Source organism: Cheilinus undulatus, linkage group 19 (assembly GCF_018320785.1).
Source record: "Cheilinus undulatus linkage group 19, ASM1832078v1, whole genome shotgun sequence".
Classification (NCBI taxonomy): Eukaryota; Metazoa; Chordata; class Actinopteri; order Labriformes; family Labridae; genus Cheilinus; species Cheilinus undulatus.
Window position 1 is genome coordinate 41893420 of NC_054883.1, and position 14275 is coordinate 41907694.

Sequence of the window (14275 nt, forward strand, 5' to 3'; positions counted from 1 at the left end):
TCTGACACCGGGCAGAGGCGCGGTCCTTGGTGTTAGTCATGAATTTGGTAGAAACCACCAAAAAAATGGGACTCATTTTATGTTTTTTTAAAATAATTCTGTTACGTTACTTTTATTCATCTGCCCCAGTGGCTGCTAGGTTGAGTAAATTCACCAGACACTCGACCAGCCAGTCGGTTAGAGGCAGCAAAAATGGTCAAAAAGCGGCAAACACTGGGAGAAACAGTGGCAAATATGGATGGGAATTGACCAAAAAATGAGTTAATAGTGCCAAAAATGGTCCTGAAATGGCAACAACGAGGCAAAAGATGAGTGAAAAGTGACTAAACTGGGCAAAAATCAGAAAAAAGGTTGGAAAATGGGCAAAAAGTTGCATTTAATTGCAAAAGGCAGCTTAACTAGGTGAGAAAATGCAAAAAATGCAAACGGGCAAAAAATTGCAAAAAGCAGGACAAAAGTGACAAAGAGAAGTGGCAAAAACCAACTAATGACAGTAAAAATGGAATGAAAGTAGCAAAAAATTGCAAATAAGGGCAATGGAAATATACAGACAAAAGATAGAGGCTGACTATTAAGTTTGACCAGTAAAGCTGTGTAATTGTGGGAAACTGATTAATGTTACTTTGAATGTAGGTTTCCTTTTTTATTGTTTTTTTTTTGGGAATAATATTTCAAATAAAGACATTAAAGAGCCACAAATCATCAGAGCCACATGCGGCAAATATGCATTGCATTTAATTGCAAAAGGCAACTTAAATTGGGTTGAGAAGTGGCAAAAAGGCAAAAGGGCAAAAAATTGCAAGAAGCAGAATAAAAGTATCAAAAATGGGCAAAAACTGACAAAAAGAAGTGGTAAAAATCAGCTAAAAGCGGCAAACGCTGGGAGAACATGGCAAGAAAGGGAAGAAAGTAGCAAAAATGGGTGGGAAGTGACCAAAACATGAGTTAAAGGGGGCAAAAATGGGCAAAAAATCAGGAAAAAAGGTGGCAAAAATGGGCATAAAGTGGCATTTCATTGTAAAAGGCAGCTAAAATTTAGTTATTTATTAATTTTTAATTTATTTATCCAGGAGAGCCTCATTGAGATCAAGAATCTCATTTACAACAGTGTCCTGGCAAGACAGGCAGCAGCACAATGAACAGAGCTACAAACATAGAACAGAGAAAATCATTATAAACACAAACAAATCCATGTCACAGAGTAATAAGTCATTAGTCAAAACATCTACAGCCAGATGCCTCATCCACCAGCAATTTTAAATTACTTTTAAAAACATTTAAAGAGACTAGCTCCCCCAGGCATAAAGTCTCCTGTAGCAGATTCAGGCTGCAGGAGCAGCATACCTGAACCTCCTTTTACCCATTTCAAGATGGACCTTTGGCACAGATAGCAAAAGTACATTTTGTGACTAAGTCACGGAGCAAAGACTATAACTTCCAGAACTTTTCACATCAATGTAACCACACAAATATGATGGAAATAGGCGAGACGTAGCAAAAAAGGCAAACGGGGGGAAAAATTTGCAAAAGAGCAGGACAAAAGTGTCAAAAATGTTGAGTAAATTCACCAGACACTGCTCAAAAATACCCGCCTTTGTCTGGTTGCGGTTGCTAATTTCCCACCCTGCAACACTCCAGTGTTTGAGTGTCCAGCAGCGGTTTTGGGATGTGATGTGGAATCATTCCTTCACAATGTGTGATGGTGTTGTCAACAGACATGGAAAAAGTAGAAGAGTATTGTACTCAAAATGAAATATGGTTGGTGCAGCTTAACTTAGAAAAGGCCGTGTTTTTACTGACCTCTATGGTTGCCCATGCAAATGAACTCTATAAAGTTTCCTCCTTTTTCCCCCTTATGCATGACTTTGGATGTAAGATGCACCCTTTTAGGATCTCCACAGCGATGGTTCTCGATAAGTGAGGGTTTTAAAATGAAAGAGATGGTTTCTTTGTTTGGAAATACTTTTTACACATGGAGGGAACAATATCAGCACAGATACAACAAGCACCGAGTCACCAAAGTCACCAATAAGGACAGTGACTCTCTGACTTCTTGTTAGAAAGGCATGAGTGCATTTCCTAATAAGTCAAAGTATTGAAGTTCTGTGGTTCTAACATGTGGTTTCCTTTGTTGTCTGCCTGGCAGACTGAAGTTTGAACATGTTGCTGACAGCAGCAGGTGTCTCTGAAGTGAGACATCACATGCAGCTTGTTTGTTTTCCACTTTAATAACAGGCTCTTCAAAGTAAATGGTTGTTTCTGTTTCCTGATGCTAGCTAAAAGAGTTGGAGCATCAGCACTTCTGCCTCTTCATTCTCTTTAACTTCTTCTGGCTTTTTAATAACTTCTTCCTCGTTGTGTTTGACTCTTTTTGCAGTCTTAGCACCTCTGTTTCTCCCGAGTTGGCTGAGATTAATTTTGCTCTGGAGCAGTGCAGCGCTTTCCTCGCGGGCTCATATGGCTTCACACTTCCTCTCATCTGAAACAGATCCAGCTTTGGACCGCTGAGGAGTTTCACAGAACCAAGGTCAGCTCAGACGCTTGCCTTGTGCCATAAAAATGCGGGTTTCAGAGATGTTATCAGGAGGGTTTAAAGTGTTAGATCACATGTTCCCCCGCCTCGCCCTTCCCTGGAAAACAATATGGGCTCGGCTTGTGGTTGAATGAAATGTCACTGGGTATCAAATTATGTTTCCTCTTGCAGAACTTTCTTGGTATCTACAAAATACATGATCCGTGTCGAAAGCTTGCTCCAGGACCGGTGGGGTTTATCTGAAACCTGAGGGCCTCTGTCCACAGATGGATCTGCTGAAACCTCTGAGATCACACCTTGTTCCCCTGCACATAAAAACCTAGGGACAGATGTTCCTGTGAAACCAGCCAGTGGTCTGTATTTCCTCTGCTTTTGGTGAATCATTGTTCGCCAGTTCCCTACACAATTTAAACAACTTCGAAGAATTTAAAGGGAACAAAAGAAGTCCAAATATGTCAGATGTAACTTCTTTCAGAGGTAGTATGTTGTGAGAATGGTACAAGTTGAACCCTTTCATCGCTAAGATAAAAATGGTGCATGCAATTGGCACAAGACTAGTTTGGTTTGTGTAAAATTGCAGATCCTCATGTGCAGCTTTGCATGCGAGCCCACATGTCAGTGCTTTTCTGGATTGCTTTGAAGATCAGATAGTGTCCACACATCACCCAGAGAGGAAACTGTACCGTCTTGCAGGATGTTGGCAGTAGCCATCCATTACTCTGATTGATGGCTCTTCCAAAGGAAAGAAAGAGCCATACTATGTTTCAGCATTACATCTTTTACAGTGATGTCCATACAGTTGTAATTCACAACGTCTTTAAAGTTTAAAGTTTATGGTAGCTAGTGGATGTAAGATCAGAGAAGTAGACTTCAGTGTCTGGCCGTCTTACCTTTTTCACTTTGGCTTCTTTGAGCTTCTCAAGAGCCAGCTTGATTTTGTCTGCTTTCATCTGCGCCTCGATTTCCTCCTAAAATGGAAAACGGTAACATGTTATGAGATATTTAAAATATTAAATGCAGTGTTACTCAACCAAAGAGCCAAATTATTGTAAAATAGATTTACAAGAGCCACAATCTAAGTGGTGAAAAGTGACAATAAAAAAAAGAGCCACGCGTTGAGGATCACCGATTTCATGAAAACCAGATGTTCATCTGCCATTAGTTATTGTCCACTTGAAATGTAAAGAAGGCTATATTATGATTCTATTATTATATTACAACTTCACTTTCAAACACAGAAAAATCTGCCAAAATTCAATCAACCCCCCACGATTAACAGCATTTTATCATCGTGGGAACCCTTTTTCTATAATGCCTAAAAGGATCATATTTTAATAAGACTTTTTCTGGTTTCTTAAATGATAAATGGCTATGGTGAGTAGCCTTGAGCTTGTGTAGTGCTTTTCTAGTCAGTTCTTTTCACACTGCAGCCATACTGTCACACCTACCCATTTACATCCATTCCTCCATTTTCACACTGACGGCTGCTATGTAGATTAGCCACCAGCAAATAATACCACTTATACATAATCACATGATACTGATGCTGCAGTGGGGTTAAGACACATATGACTGCATGAGCTGGGGATCAAACCTTAATCTTCCAGTTATAAGATGGCCAACTCTGCCTACTGATCCACAGTCGTCCCACATGTGAACATGTTAGTCCAGCTGAAACCATACTGTGCTGAGTTTCTCACATTCAGACTAACATACCTAGACAGTGCAGTAAGGGTCGATTTACTCTTGCAGGATTCACTTCAACCAGCCATCACCTGGCTTTGGCATGCTAAGGCCAGCATATCTCCCATCAGGCTTTGACTACACAACAAAAACTATGTCTAGTTGATCTAAGCTCCATCCATTGTCATTTCAAATTGGGGGGTTTCCCATCATGCCCTCTCGCAAAGTGTTTAGACGTGTTTTAAATTATTTTATGTGTTTCAATGTGGTTTTGATTTTCCCTGCTGTACATGATTACTGCTGGAATCCCTTTGCTAATGTTTCCAGTGGTTTATTGTTGTTTTGATGTTAGACACTACGAACATGAGTGAAGTAATCCACTGAGTTACTGACTCTTCATCTGTGGCAAGAGTTGGTCTACAGCAGTGATACCCAACCCTGCTCAACCAAAGAACCAAATTGTTGAAAAATACCTTTGCAAGAGCCACCATCTAGGAGGTGAAAAGTGGCCAAAATGGCTTGAGGTGCCAAAAAATAATATGAAAATGGCAAAAATAGTAAAAAACAGCAAAAATGGAAGAAAATGGACAAAATGGGGATAAAAAGTGGAAAAAGATGAGTGAGAAGTTACGAAGAAAATGAGTTACAGGTGGCGAAAAATGGTCCAAAAGTGGCAAAAACAAGGTAAAAAATGAGTGAAAAGTAACTAAAATGGGTAGAAAGCAAGCAAGAGAGGCAAAAAGGGACAAAAAGAAGGAAAAGGTGGTATTTAATGACAAAAGGATGCTTAAATGGGTGAAAAGTGGCAAAAAATTATGTAAAAGGGAAAGAATTGGAAAAGTGTGGCAAAAATAGGGAAAAAGTTGCAAAGAGAAGTGGCAAAAATGGGCAAAAAGGAAACAAGTGGTATTTAATGGCAAAAAGTAGCTTAAAGGGATGAACAGTGGCAAAAATGGTATAAAGGGGCTGAAAAAGGTCCCTTTTTAAGTTTTTCTGGGGGAATAACAATAAAAATTAAGACATAAAAGAGCCACATGTGGCTCCAGAGCCACAGGTTGAGGGACAGGCATACTGCCTTACATAAATACATTTTCCTTCAGTGTGTCTATATCAGGACAAAGAAAGGAGTCCAAATAAAAGGCCTTATGGAGCTATAACTGTAGCTCTACTTAACAGTGCATGAAAATGTACTGACTGTGACGTTGCCAAATCTTCACCCCCTAATGTTCGAGACTGAGATGTAGTTTTGCACATTACCAACAGTAAAACCACAATAAATCTCTTTTGTATGCTCTTTAGGAGGGAAATAATAGAAGCGAGTTCTAGTGACCTTTGTGGTTTTGGCTGCGTGGTTTATGGATGGAGCTGTTCGCTCATTCCTTTCTTACATTTATGCTAAGCTAAACTAATTTGCACATATATATATATATATGAGCTCAGTATCTTTCTTCTCACCCAACTCCTAGGAAATAGTCTAGTCCCAAAATCTTGGACTTTTTTAAAGGGATGCTGAATGTAAATAAGAAGAAAAATCTACATGCAGCCAGTTAATTCCTGTTGTAGGAGGTGTTGTGTTTTGTTTGGACTTAGTTTTAATTTCAAAATTGAAGTCAGTTCAAGACTTCATTGGGGACATTACACATAATCTCCTGAATCTCAGTTAGCTGGGATAGGATAGCCTTTTCTTTGGCTGATGAATCAGGTTTTTCTACATAAAAATTCTGTCCACAGATCAGATTTAATGAAGCTGTACACCTCTAACAATGACACATTCTCTGCTTCAGCACAGCTGGTGTTTTTACCTCAGAAGGATGAGGTAACAAGCCCTGCTAAAGCAATAAGCTCCTGTCTGGCTTCATCCCCCCGCTGCGGCCACATCTTACCTCCCCTACTCCAACCTTTGGTATTGATCCTGTTACTCTTTTCCTGCCTCATGGCTGCGTGTGTTTGATCTGTTCCAGACAGACTCTCGGCTGCTTGGCCTCACAAAGCTCTGTAACTGTAACAGATGCCTCCATCCGGCAACCACTTCTCCATGATCTCACCGTCCAACTGTCGTAAGAGCAATACTACTCTTCCCATTTCTACAAAGACAGAGAGGGCTCACTAGAAACTCATATGCTGGGAACTGGGGATGTTTTTGTTGTAATACTGTCTTGTCACGCACAGCTCAGAGAGCTTTTTGGTGGTAAACCAAGACACGCCAGTGAAATAAAGGCTGTGACATTATTGCCTCTTCTTGCCTTCTGTTTCTGCTTTTGCAGTATTTGAAGAGCCGTACAATGCACGGAAATTTCTCGTCTTGAAACCTCCCCAGCCATAATCATTTCTCTATTATTGTAAAAAACCTAAATTAACACTCTCCTCTTTAAATTTGGACCAGTTCCCAGTAGAGAGGTCAAAAGGTTGTTGCATAAATGCTTCTCTTATCTCACAGAAGGGCTGACTCACCATTGTAGGCTTTGCAGCCTGAGGAGGAGGTGGTGGTAAGGGGGAAGTAGAGGAGGAGGCCGGGGTGCTAACATTGCTGCTTGTGCTGCTCGCTGGTGATGTCGGGGAAGCGATGGAGGAAGTAGGGTGGGTGCTCAGGCCCACAGGTGGTGCCGGCAGGTCTGACGGGGGCGGCGATGGCATCTTCAGATCTTCTATCTGTGCTGCAAGTTTCTCTTCCGTCGCGCTGAGGTCGGCCACCAAATCGGCCATGAGAGCATCCAGATCGTTGTCTTCCAGTTCATGGAGGGACGCTGGTGGTAGAAGAAAATTAGTTTATCTTATGAAAATGAATGAAAGTGAGGCAAAGATTTTTTCAAATATTTACCATCTAAACCAGTGCTACTCAACCCTGCTCTACCAAAGAGCCAAATTGTTGAAAAATATTTTTGCAAAAGCCATAATCTAAGTGGTGAAAAGTGGCAAAAACAGCTTGAAGTAGCATTAAAAATAAATTAAATGGTGGCTAAAATGGTTAAAAATCAGCAAAAATATGTGAAAAGGGAAGAAAATGGGGAGAAAAGTAGAAGAAGGGTCAGAAAATAGCAAAAATGGGTGAGAAGTGACAACAAAATGAGTTACAGGTGGCAAAAATGGTCCAAAAGTGGCAAAAAATGAGTGGAAATTGACTAAAATGGAGTGGCAAAAATAGGAAACAAGTGGTATTTAACGGCAAAAAGTGGGTGAAAATTGGTTAAAAAAAAAGGGGGGGGTGGGTGGAAATACATAGCTAAAAGAAGTTGCAAAAATGGGCAAAAATATAGGATACAAGTGGTATTTAATGGCAAAAGGTAGCTCTAATGGGTGAAAGGTGGCAAAAATGGTTAAAGCAGCAAAAATGTGTGAAAAGGGGAAAAAATGGGGAGAAAAGTGGAAGAAGGGTCAGAAAATAGCAAAAATGGGTGAGAAGTGACAAAAAAATGAAATACAGGTGGCAAAATGGTCCAAAAGTGGCAAAAACATGGTAAAAAATGAGTGGAAATGGGCAAAAAGAGGAAACAACTGGTATTTTTTTTTAATGGCAAAAAATGGATGAACATTGGTGAAAAGGGGTGAAAATGGAAAAAATAGCTAAAAGAAGTGGCAAAAATGGGCAACAAAATAGAAAACAAGTGGTATTTAATGGCAAAAGGTAGCTCTAATGGGCCAAAAGTGGCAAAAATTGTGAAAAGGGCGACAGGTTTCCCTTTTTAAGGTTTTCTGGGGTAATGATATTTAAAGTGAAGACATAAAAGAGCGACAATCACAAAAGAGCCACATGTTGAGTATCACTGGATTAAACTCTTTTCCTTCTTAAAAATGTTGACCACAGAAAAAGATTCTTTTACTTCCCACGTAAACGAGTCTCAGTTCCTTCTTTGAAACATGTACTCTCCCAAGACATTCAAAACTTTCATTTTCTGCAAGTTCCTTCTTTATGTTATCATTAAATGCAATAACAGAAAAGTGAATCTATGTTTTTTACATCTAATTCCTTATTCATTTTTTGTTTTTCTCCAAAATTAAGCCAGTGTTGACTGGAAAGCTGTGCTCAAGCATTACAAAAAGACTAAAACCTTACTGGCACTGTCAGCGTCAGCGCTGATCTGCTAACCATCAAAAAGCTCGTAGAGTTAAATTTCTCAACAACTATTGAATTTCCATGAACTCCAGTCTAGTGTAGGGTGAACTGTAAAAACAGTTATTCCTGCCCAGCCATGAAGTTGTTGTATTGGGGGTCTTAGATTGGCTAGAATTACTATCAACTACTCCACCCCCCCACAAAAAAACACAATTAAGCTCCCTATTTTTTTTTTTTTTCTTGTAATCAGTTTGTCATTAATGCAGATATTTGGTAGAGAGACAAACCCCATACACATTTTCGGTGCCTTGGGTTTTTTATTAAGTGGTAGCATGCTAACATGCTAACTTAAGATAGTGACCAGTATTGGCTTATCATTTTACAACCCTTTATGACATTAAAATGCTCATGGTTACGCTTTGGCAAGAGCTACCAGCAAGTTTAGCAGGAAACTTACTAATGAAGAAGACTACTAATGCTAAGTCCAAGGCTTTAAGAGGTTCTAGCCTTGCTTGGAGCAAACAGTCATAGCCTTTTAGTTAGCATGCCACAAGAAGCAAGAGCAAGAAGTGCTTAATAATAGCAGGTTAGCATTGTCATTTTAAAAATGCAGCAAGCTAATGCTGCACGACTTAGAAAAAGATTGCAAGTCTTACTGTAAATTATAATTCATTACATCCACTGTGCTAACATGTTAAAATACTTGACATTACCTGCAAAACATAACATTATGTTAGCATTATAATAATAATCATACATCTAAAAACCCTGTGAAGAGCTACCATTTTTGTCAGAGTTTATAGTTTATTGAGCTAGCATGCTGATTGAAAGTGGAGGTTGCATAACAATAGCATGTTAGCAGTTCTTTTAGTGTATGCCAAATCACATAGCTACCACTGTACTAAATGTAAATGTCAATGTACTTTATTTAAATAGACCTTTACAACACCCCACATGTGACCAAAATGCTTTAAAAAAATCAAATAGCATTAAAAACACAGCACAAGACAAATCCATTAGGATAAAAATAACGACATTTATAAACACAGATTAAAAGCATAAAACAGTCACAGCACTACTAGGTATTAAAATACATCCTGATTAAATAAGTCTTTAGTTTTGATTGAAGAGGCTCAAGTCAGAGGTGACATGCATATCAGGGGGAGATTATTCCAGAGCCTGGGTGCAGCAACTGAAAATGCTCGGTCACCCCAGTGTTTGTATTTAGACCTGGGCACTTCCAACAAAAGTTGGTAGGATGACCTCAAAGCCCTGCCATGTTCCCAAACAGTTAAAATCTCTGATCAATGGGACAGAGCGAGGCCATGTGGAGCTTTAAAAACAAACATTAAAAGTTTAAAATCAATTCTAAAATGGACTGGAAGCCAGCGAAGGGAAACGAGAGTGGGAGTAATGTGCTCTCGTCTAAGTATTTAGTGCACAAAGTTCATTCACATTGAGAGGTATAGATGCTAGAAGAACTGAGTGTGGAGCAACAGACACTTCACTAAATGAACACCACATTGCTGACGTTGGATATAAGCTAGTAAGCTTGCTACAGTACAGTATCCACTAGCTAGCTAATGTGTTAACTAAACAGCTGTGTTTAAATCAAGAGAACGGCATTTAAAAGAAAATAAATTCATATTCTTTAAGGGAATAATGTGAACATAGAATACAATTTACATAAATGTAATAGTGACTGAAACTAGCAGTCAAATTTAGATTGTAATCACCACAGAGGTATTTACACCGCTGTCACTTCCTGCAGGTGCAGAATGGCAGTGCACGGTTAGGAACCATACTAACCCCCTTTATTAAGTGCTCTGTACTCCATTTAAGTGAACCGTATTACAGTGTACTAACAAAAGTACGGGATTTAAGCAAGACAGTCTGGCTGTAGACCGCATATCTCTGATGGCTGCTCGCACAGACCGTTCATCTGAGCCGCTGCAAGAACAAAAATACCATGAAATGCTGCTAAAATGTATTTCCAGTTTCAGATTTTTTTATTCAGTGTAATTGATGAATAAGAGTCTGGCAGTCACATAACAGGTTTAGCATTTTTTGGTCAATTAAACAGAAAAAAGATCAGAATCTAATCCCAGAATAAATTAGAGCCCTTAAAGAGCAAAAACAGGAGCAGTGGCTCACATTAGCTTCGTTAGCTTTAGCTATAGCTAACATTGCTATGCTAGTTACATTATTGAAGTTTCTTTATAAGACAGTGTAGCTAAGTTAACTTTAGCAACATGAGCTTTAGCAAATGTAGCTAAAGCTAATGTAGCTATGTAGATCATGTACATAGCTAACATGGCTGCTTTGAGGGCTTAGCTTTAGCTACATTAGCTTGCTAGATACGTAGCTTATGCAGCTAATGGACTGCGTAATTAGTTTTTTAACTTTTTCGCCTTTGGTATCCTAACCGTTACCTTAACCCTATCCTGACCCTAAACTGAAGTTTTGTCTGATTTTACTGAAAATGTTTAGTGTGTATTTCTGTTCATACAGAGAAAGACCCCTCTTGATTTGTGATGCACTCCTTATACCTACAAGATTTTAAGTCTTCTTATAAAAAATGTCACCCGTTACATCTAGAGTGCAAACATCTTAAAATGCTTGACAATATTGGAGAAACATTAGCATCATGTTAGCATTGTTACTGTAAATGGTACAGAATTTTCATGTAAAATAATAATGTATTGTATTTATGTTTTAAAAATCAGAGAAGTATAATACCCCCTCTTTAGTAAATTCCTGGATCCGTCCCCATGTGCCCTCCACCATGGCATTCGCCGATTACTCCCTCTCCGGTGGGGTGGAAACACGGTGAGGCAAAGCATTGACTTCACTATGTGTGGACTATCATGGTGGAAGCATTGCCTGCTGGTGCCAACAGATGCACTGACAGTCTCACCCATGGTCTCACCGGATGACTGGAAGTCATGTCAGAGGGTGAATATTCCTCTATTCCTCCCAGCATTGTGAGTTTTCTCGCTACAGTTCGCTGTCTTTCTCTCTGTTATGCTCCGACTCGTCTCCTTGACCGGGCGTGCGTCTTTCAAACTCTATAAACTCCAAAACTTTGAATAGAAACACACCCAAAAATGCTGCTGGGATTGAAGTTACTCATGTCCGCCATCTCCTGGTGTAAAGTGGTAACAGCGCAAACCTCCACCATTAGCCCTATCTCCCAATAGTACAGAATCCTTGAAAAAATTCCTGGATCCAGACGGTGATCCAGATCACTCCCAAAATCTGATCAGTTCTTCCTTATGCCATTTCTGACATTTTCTGAAAATTTCATCATAATCCGTCCACAACTTTTTGAGTTATGTTGCTAACAAACGAACAAACCCACCCGATCACATGACCTCCTTGGCGGAGGTAAAAACTTTCTGTTTCTTACTTTAGTATACAGGTACCTGCTAATGCTTATGAATGTAATGGCATGCCTGTTACATTAGATATAAGCACTGCCAAGTGGGTTTATACTTTTTAAACTAGTTGAGTTTCATCAGTGTTTTTACTTGTGAAGGAATTTACGTCCCAGCTTTGTGCATCATGACCCTCATTTGACAAGCTTAAAATAGCCTTCTTAATTACACAGCTACTGAAAAAACAACAGGGAAAGGGACACTTAGTGCTAATGACAACAGATGCTTTAACCTTGCTTTAACATTAGCCTGCTTGTTTTACAGCTCATTTTAGGTGGAGTAATTAGCACATATGGGCCCTCAATCTTCATCTGAAATCACCTCTTGAACTGGAGCCAAAAGAGCAACTGAAAGCTGTTTTTCTGCTCCTAACATCACCAGTTCTCCAGGTAATCTTTATCATTTTCAGGATAACCGAGGGAACATGCTGCATATCCTGTCCTGCACACACAAATCTGTACATAACAGGTCAACAACAAGCTCTTTTAAGTGTTTCTGCACACATTAAGGAGAAAATGTAAAGTTACCATTGAGGTCTGTGAAACCAAAGGAGTAGTTGACTTCTTTGTTGGTGCTGGGGAGGGGCTCAGGAGGGAGTGTTTCTGGACCCAGACTCGAGTCTAGAGACTAGAAAAAGAGAGAACAAATAGGGGTTATGTTCAAGTGTGAAAAAATATCTGCAGAGCTGTAACACCCTGACTGCTTTGAAACATAAGCATAAGTAAGAAAGTATGATGTTAACATGTCAGTTTTAAAGTATTTCCCCTATTACTGAGCTTCCATGTGTAATATTAAGTTCCCTGAGTGAAATGTCAGTGATTTAAAATACCTAGGGGGTTTAAAAACAACATCAAAGTGGTCAGCAGGGCTTTCCACTGAGAGGAAAAGGAGTGTGATGTCTAGCTGCCTTATGAGTTTGCCATTTGACCTCCTCCGCAGAAGTGAGTGTAATTTATGGTTGTTAGATGACCACAAAGAGTGATTCCCCCACGGTGTCTGTTGTGCTGACCGGTCTAGAGTGTCTGGGTGATCGATGGTGTGTGTTCGTGAGTTTGTCATCTGTCTCTAAAGGAGACGAGTCTATTTAAGGGATAAGGTGAGAGATTTAACCATGGGCAGTCCAGAGAACATGTGCTGTTGAGTCCAGTGGGAGGTTTAGTTTATTCCCTTTAATTCCCTAAAGCATGTCTTATTGCAGATACAGTTCAATAAATCCCTTTTCTTTTTTAAGGAGTGAAATAGATATAACATGATTACACATTAACTTATTGGCCAAAGTAAAGCACATAACATAAAACAACATCTCCCACCCTACTGCTTCAAAAAAGGGAAACCAAACAGTTGATGCTACTGCAACATAATACGATAGTGGTTCCCATACGGTGTGCCATGACAGTTTGTAAAGTATATATTATTACGACAACTATCCAGCAACAAAAGGCAGTATAACGTGTTAAAGAGGCTATTTTTCATGGATATGTAAACGGTGTGAGATTTTTCCTTCATCTTAGGCTGGCCGCACGTTAGAGCAGGGGTGTCGGACTCAGCAGGGGCCGGATTCTGAACTTAGGTCTAACCTGAGGGCCTAAAGGGTTGATATTTAACCATAAAATGTCAAACTTATTTTCACCAGAAATGAATTATGGGGGTAAAAAACTTGATGATAAATGATTTTGTGATTAAAAGGTGAACATGATAAGTTAAAAACTCAAAATCTGAGCTAAGAAGTCAAACTTCGAAGTTCAAAAGTTAAAAACATGACATTCAAAGTCAAAACAACGTTTTTTAAAGGCAAAATGTGAGATAGAAAACTGAAACCATGAATTTTAAAAGTCAAAAAGTGTGATAAAATACAAAATTATGATTTTTGACAGTCAAAATATGAGGAAAACATTAAAATCCTGAGTTCAAATGTCAAAAATATGAAATAAAATTTAAAATCATGAGTTTTTAAGGTAGAAAATGAAATAAAAGTAAGGAGTTGAAAGAAGTCAAATTGTGAGATAAAAGTCAAAATCATGACTAAAAGGTCAAAATAGGACTTAAAATGTAAGATTATAAATTTAAAAGTTAAAAATATGAGATAAAAGTCAAAGTTATGAGATGTAAGGGTTAAAATATAAAATGAAGTCAAAACCATAACTTTTAGTCATAACTGGGAGATGCAAAATTGAAAGTATAGAGAAAACGTGAATTTCTTTTCTAATTTTTATGACTCAACAAGGATTTTATCAATAATCATTGTTAAGTGTACATTTTTAAACTGGAGGAAATCTGCAGACCTCATACTGGTGGGCCAGTTATAATAAAAATATGATATGATCTGGTGGGCCGGGTATAACTGCACCACGGGCTGGATTTGGCCCCTGGGCCTTGAGTTTGACACCCCTGCAAGGATTTTAAAATCGTGGGAGACCACAGACAGAAGGACAATTTCAAACAGTTACATCTTGCCTCAGATAGGACTTAAAATCCTGTAGTGTGTGGCCGGCCTTAGGTGTGTCTCAGACCAGGGGTTCTCAACCTTTTCAGCCCGTGACCCCCAAAATAAAGGTGCCAGAGACCGGGACC

General features: G+C 39.1%; 1 protein-coding gene and 1 long non-coding RNA gene across 6 annotated transcripts in view; one reads left to right on the forward strand and one right to left on the reverse strand.

Annotated features, from left to right (window-relative positions):
* The window catches only part of LOC121527345 (amyloid beta (A4) precursor protein-binding, family B, member 1 interacting protein), a 53850-nt gene that overhangs the window by 27079 nt on the left and 12496 nt on the right, over positions 1-14275 (reverse strand). For both annotated transcript variants that reach the window (XM_041814279.1, XM_041814278.1), the window contains exons 3-5: positions 12232-12331; positions 6668-6960; positions 3424-3501 (exon numbers count right to left, since the gene is read on the reverse strand). In XM_041814279.1, coding sequence (XP_041670213.1) covers positions 3424-3501; positions 6668-6960; positions 12232-12331 — 471 coding nt within the window. The remainder of the gene's footprint in view (positions 1-3423; positions 3502-6667; positions 6961-12231; positions 12332-14275) is intronic.
* LOC121527346 overlaps positions 1-14275 on the forward strand; it is a 52583-nt gene that overhangs the window by 23131 nt on the left and 15177 nt on the right. For 2 of the 4 annotated variants that reach the window (XR_005993392.1, XR_005993391.1), the window contains exons 4-7: positions 2378-2527; positions 2705-2886; positions 6178-6273; positions 11969-12093. This is a non-coding gene — a long non-coding RNA (uncharacterized LOC121527346). The remainder of the gene's footprint in view (positions 1-2377; positions 2528-2704; positions 2887-6177; positions 6274-11968; positions 12094-14275) is intronic. The other 2 variants (XR_005993394.1, XR_005993393.1) reach the window with 2 other exon arrangements.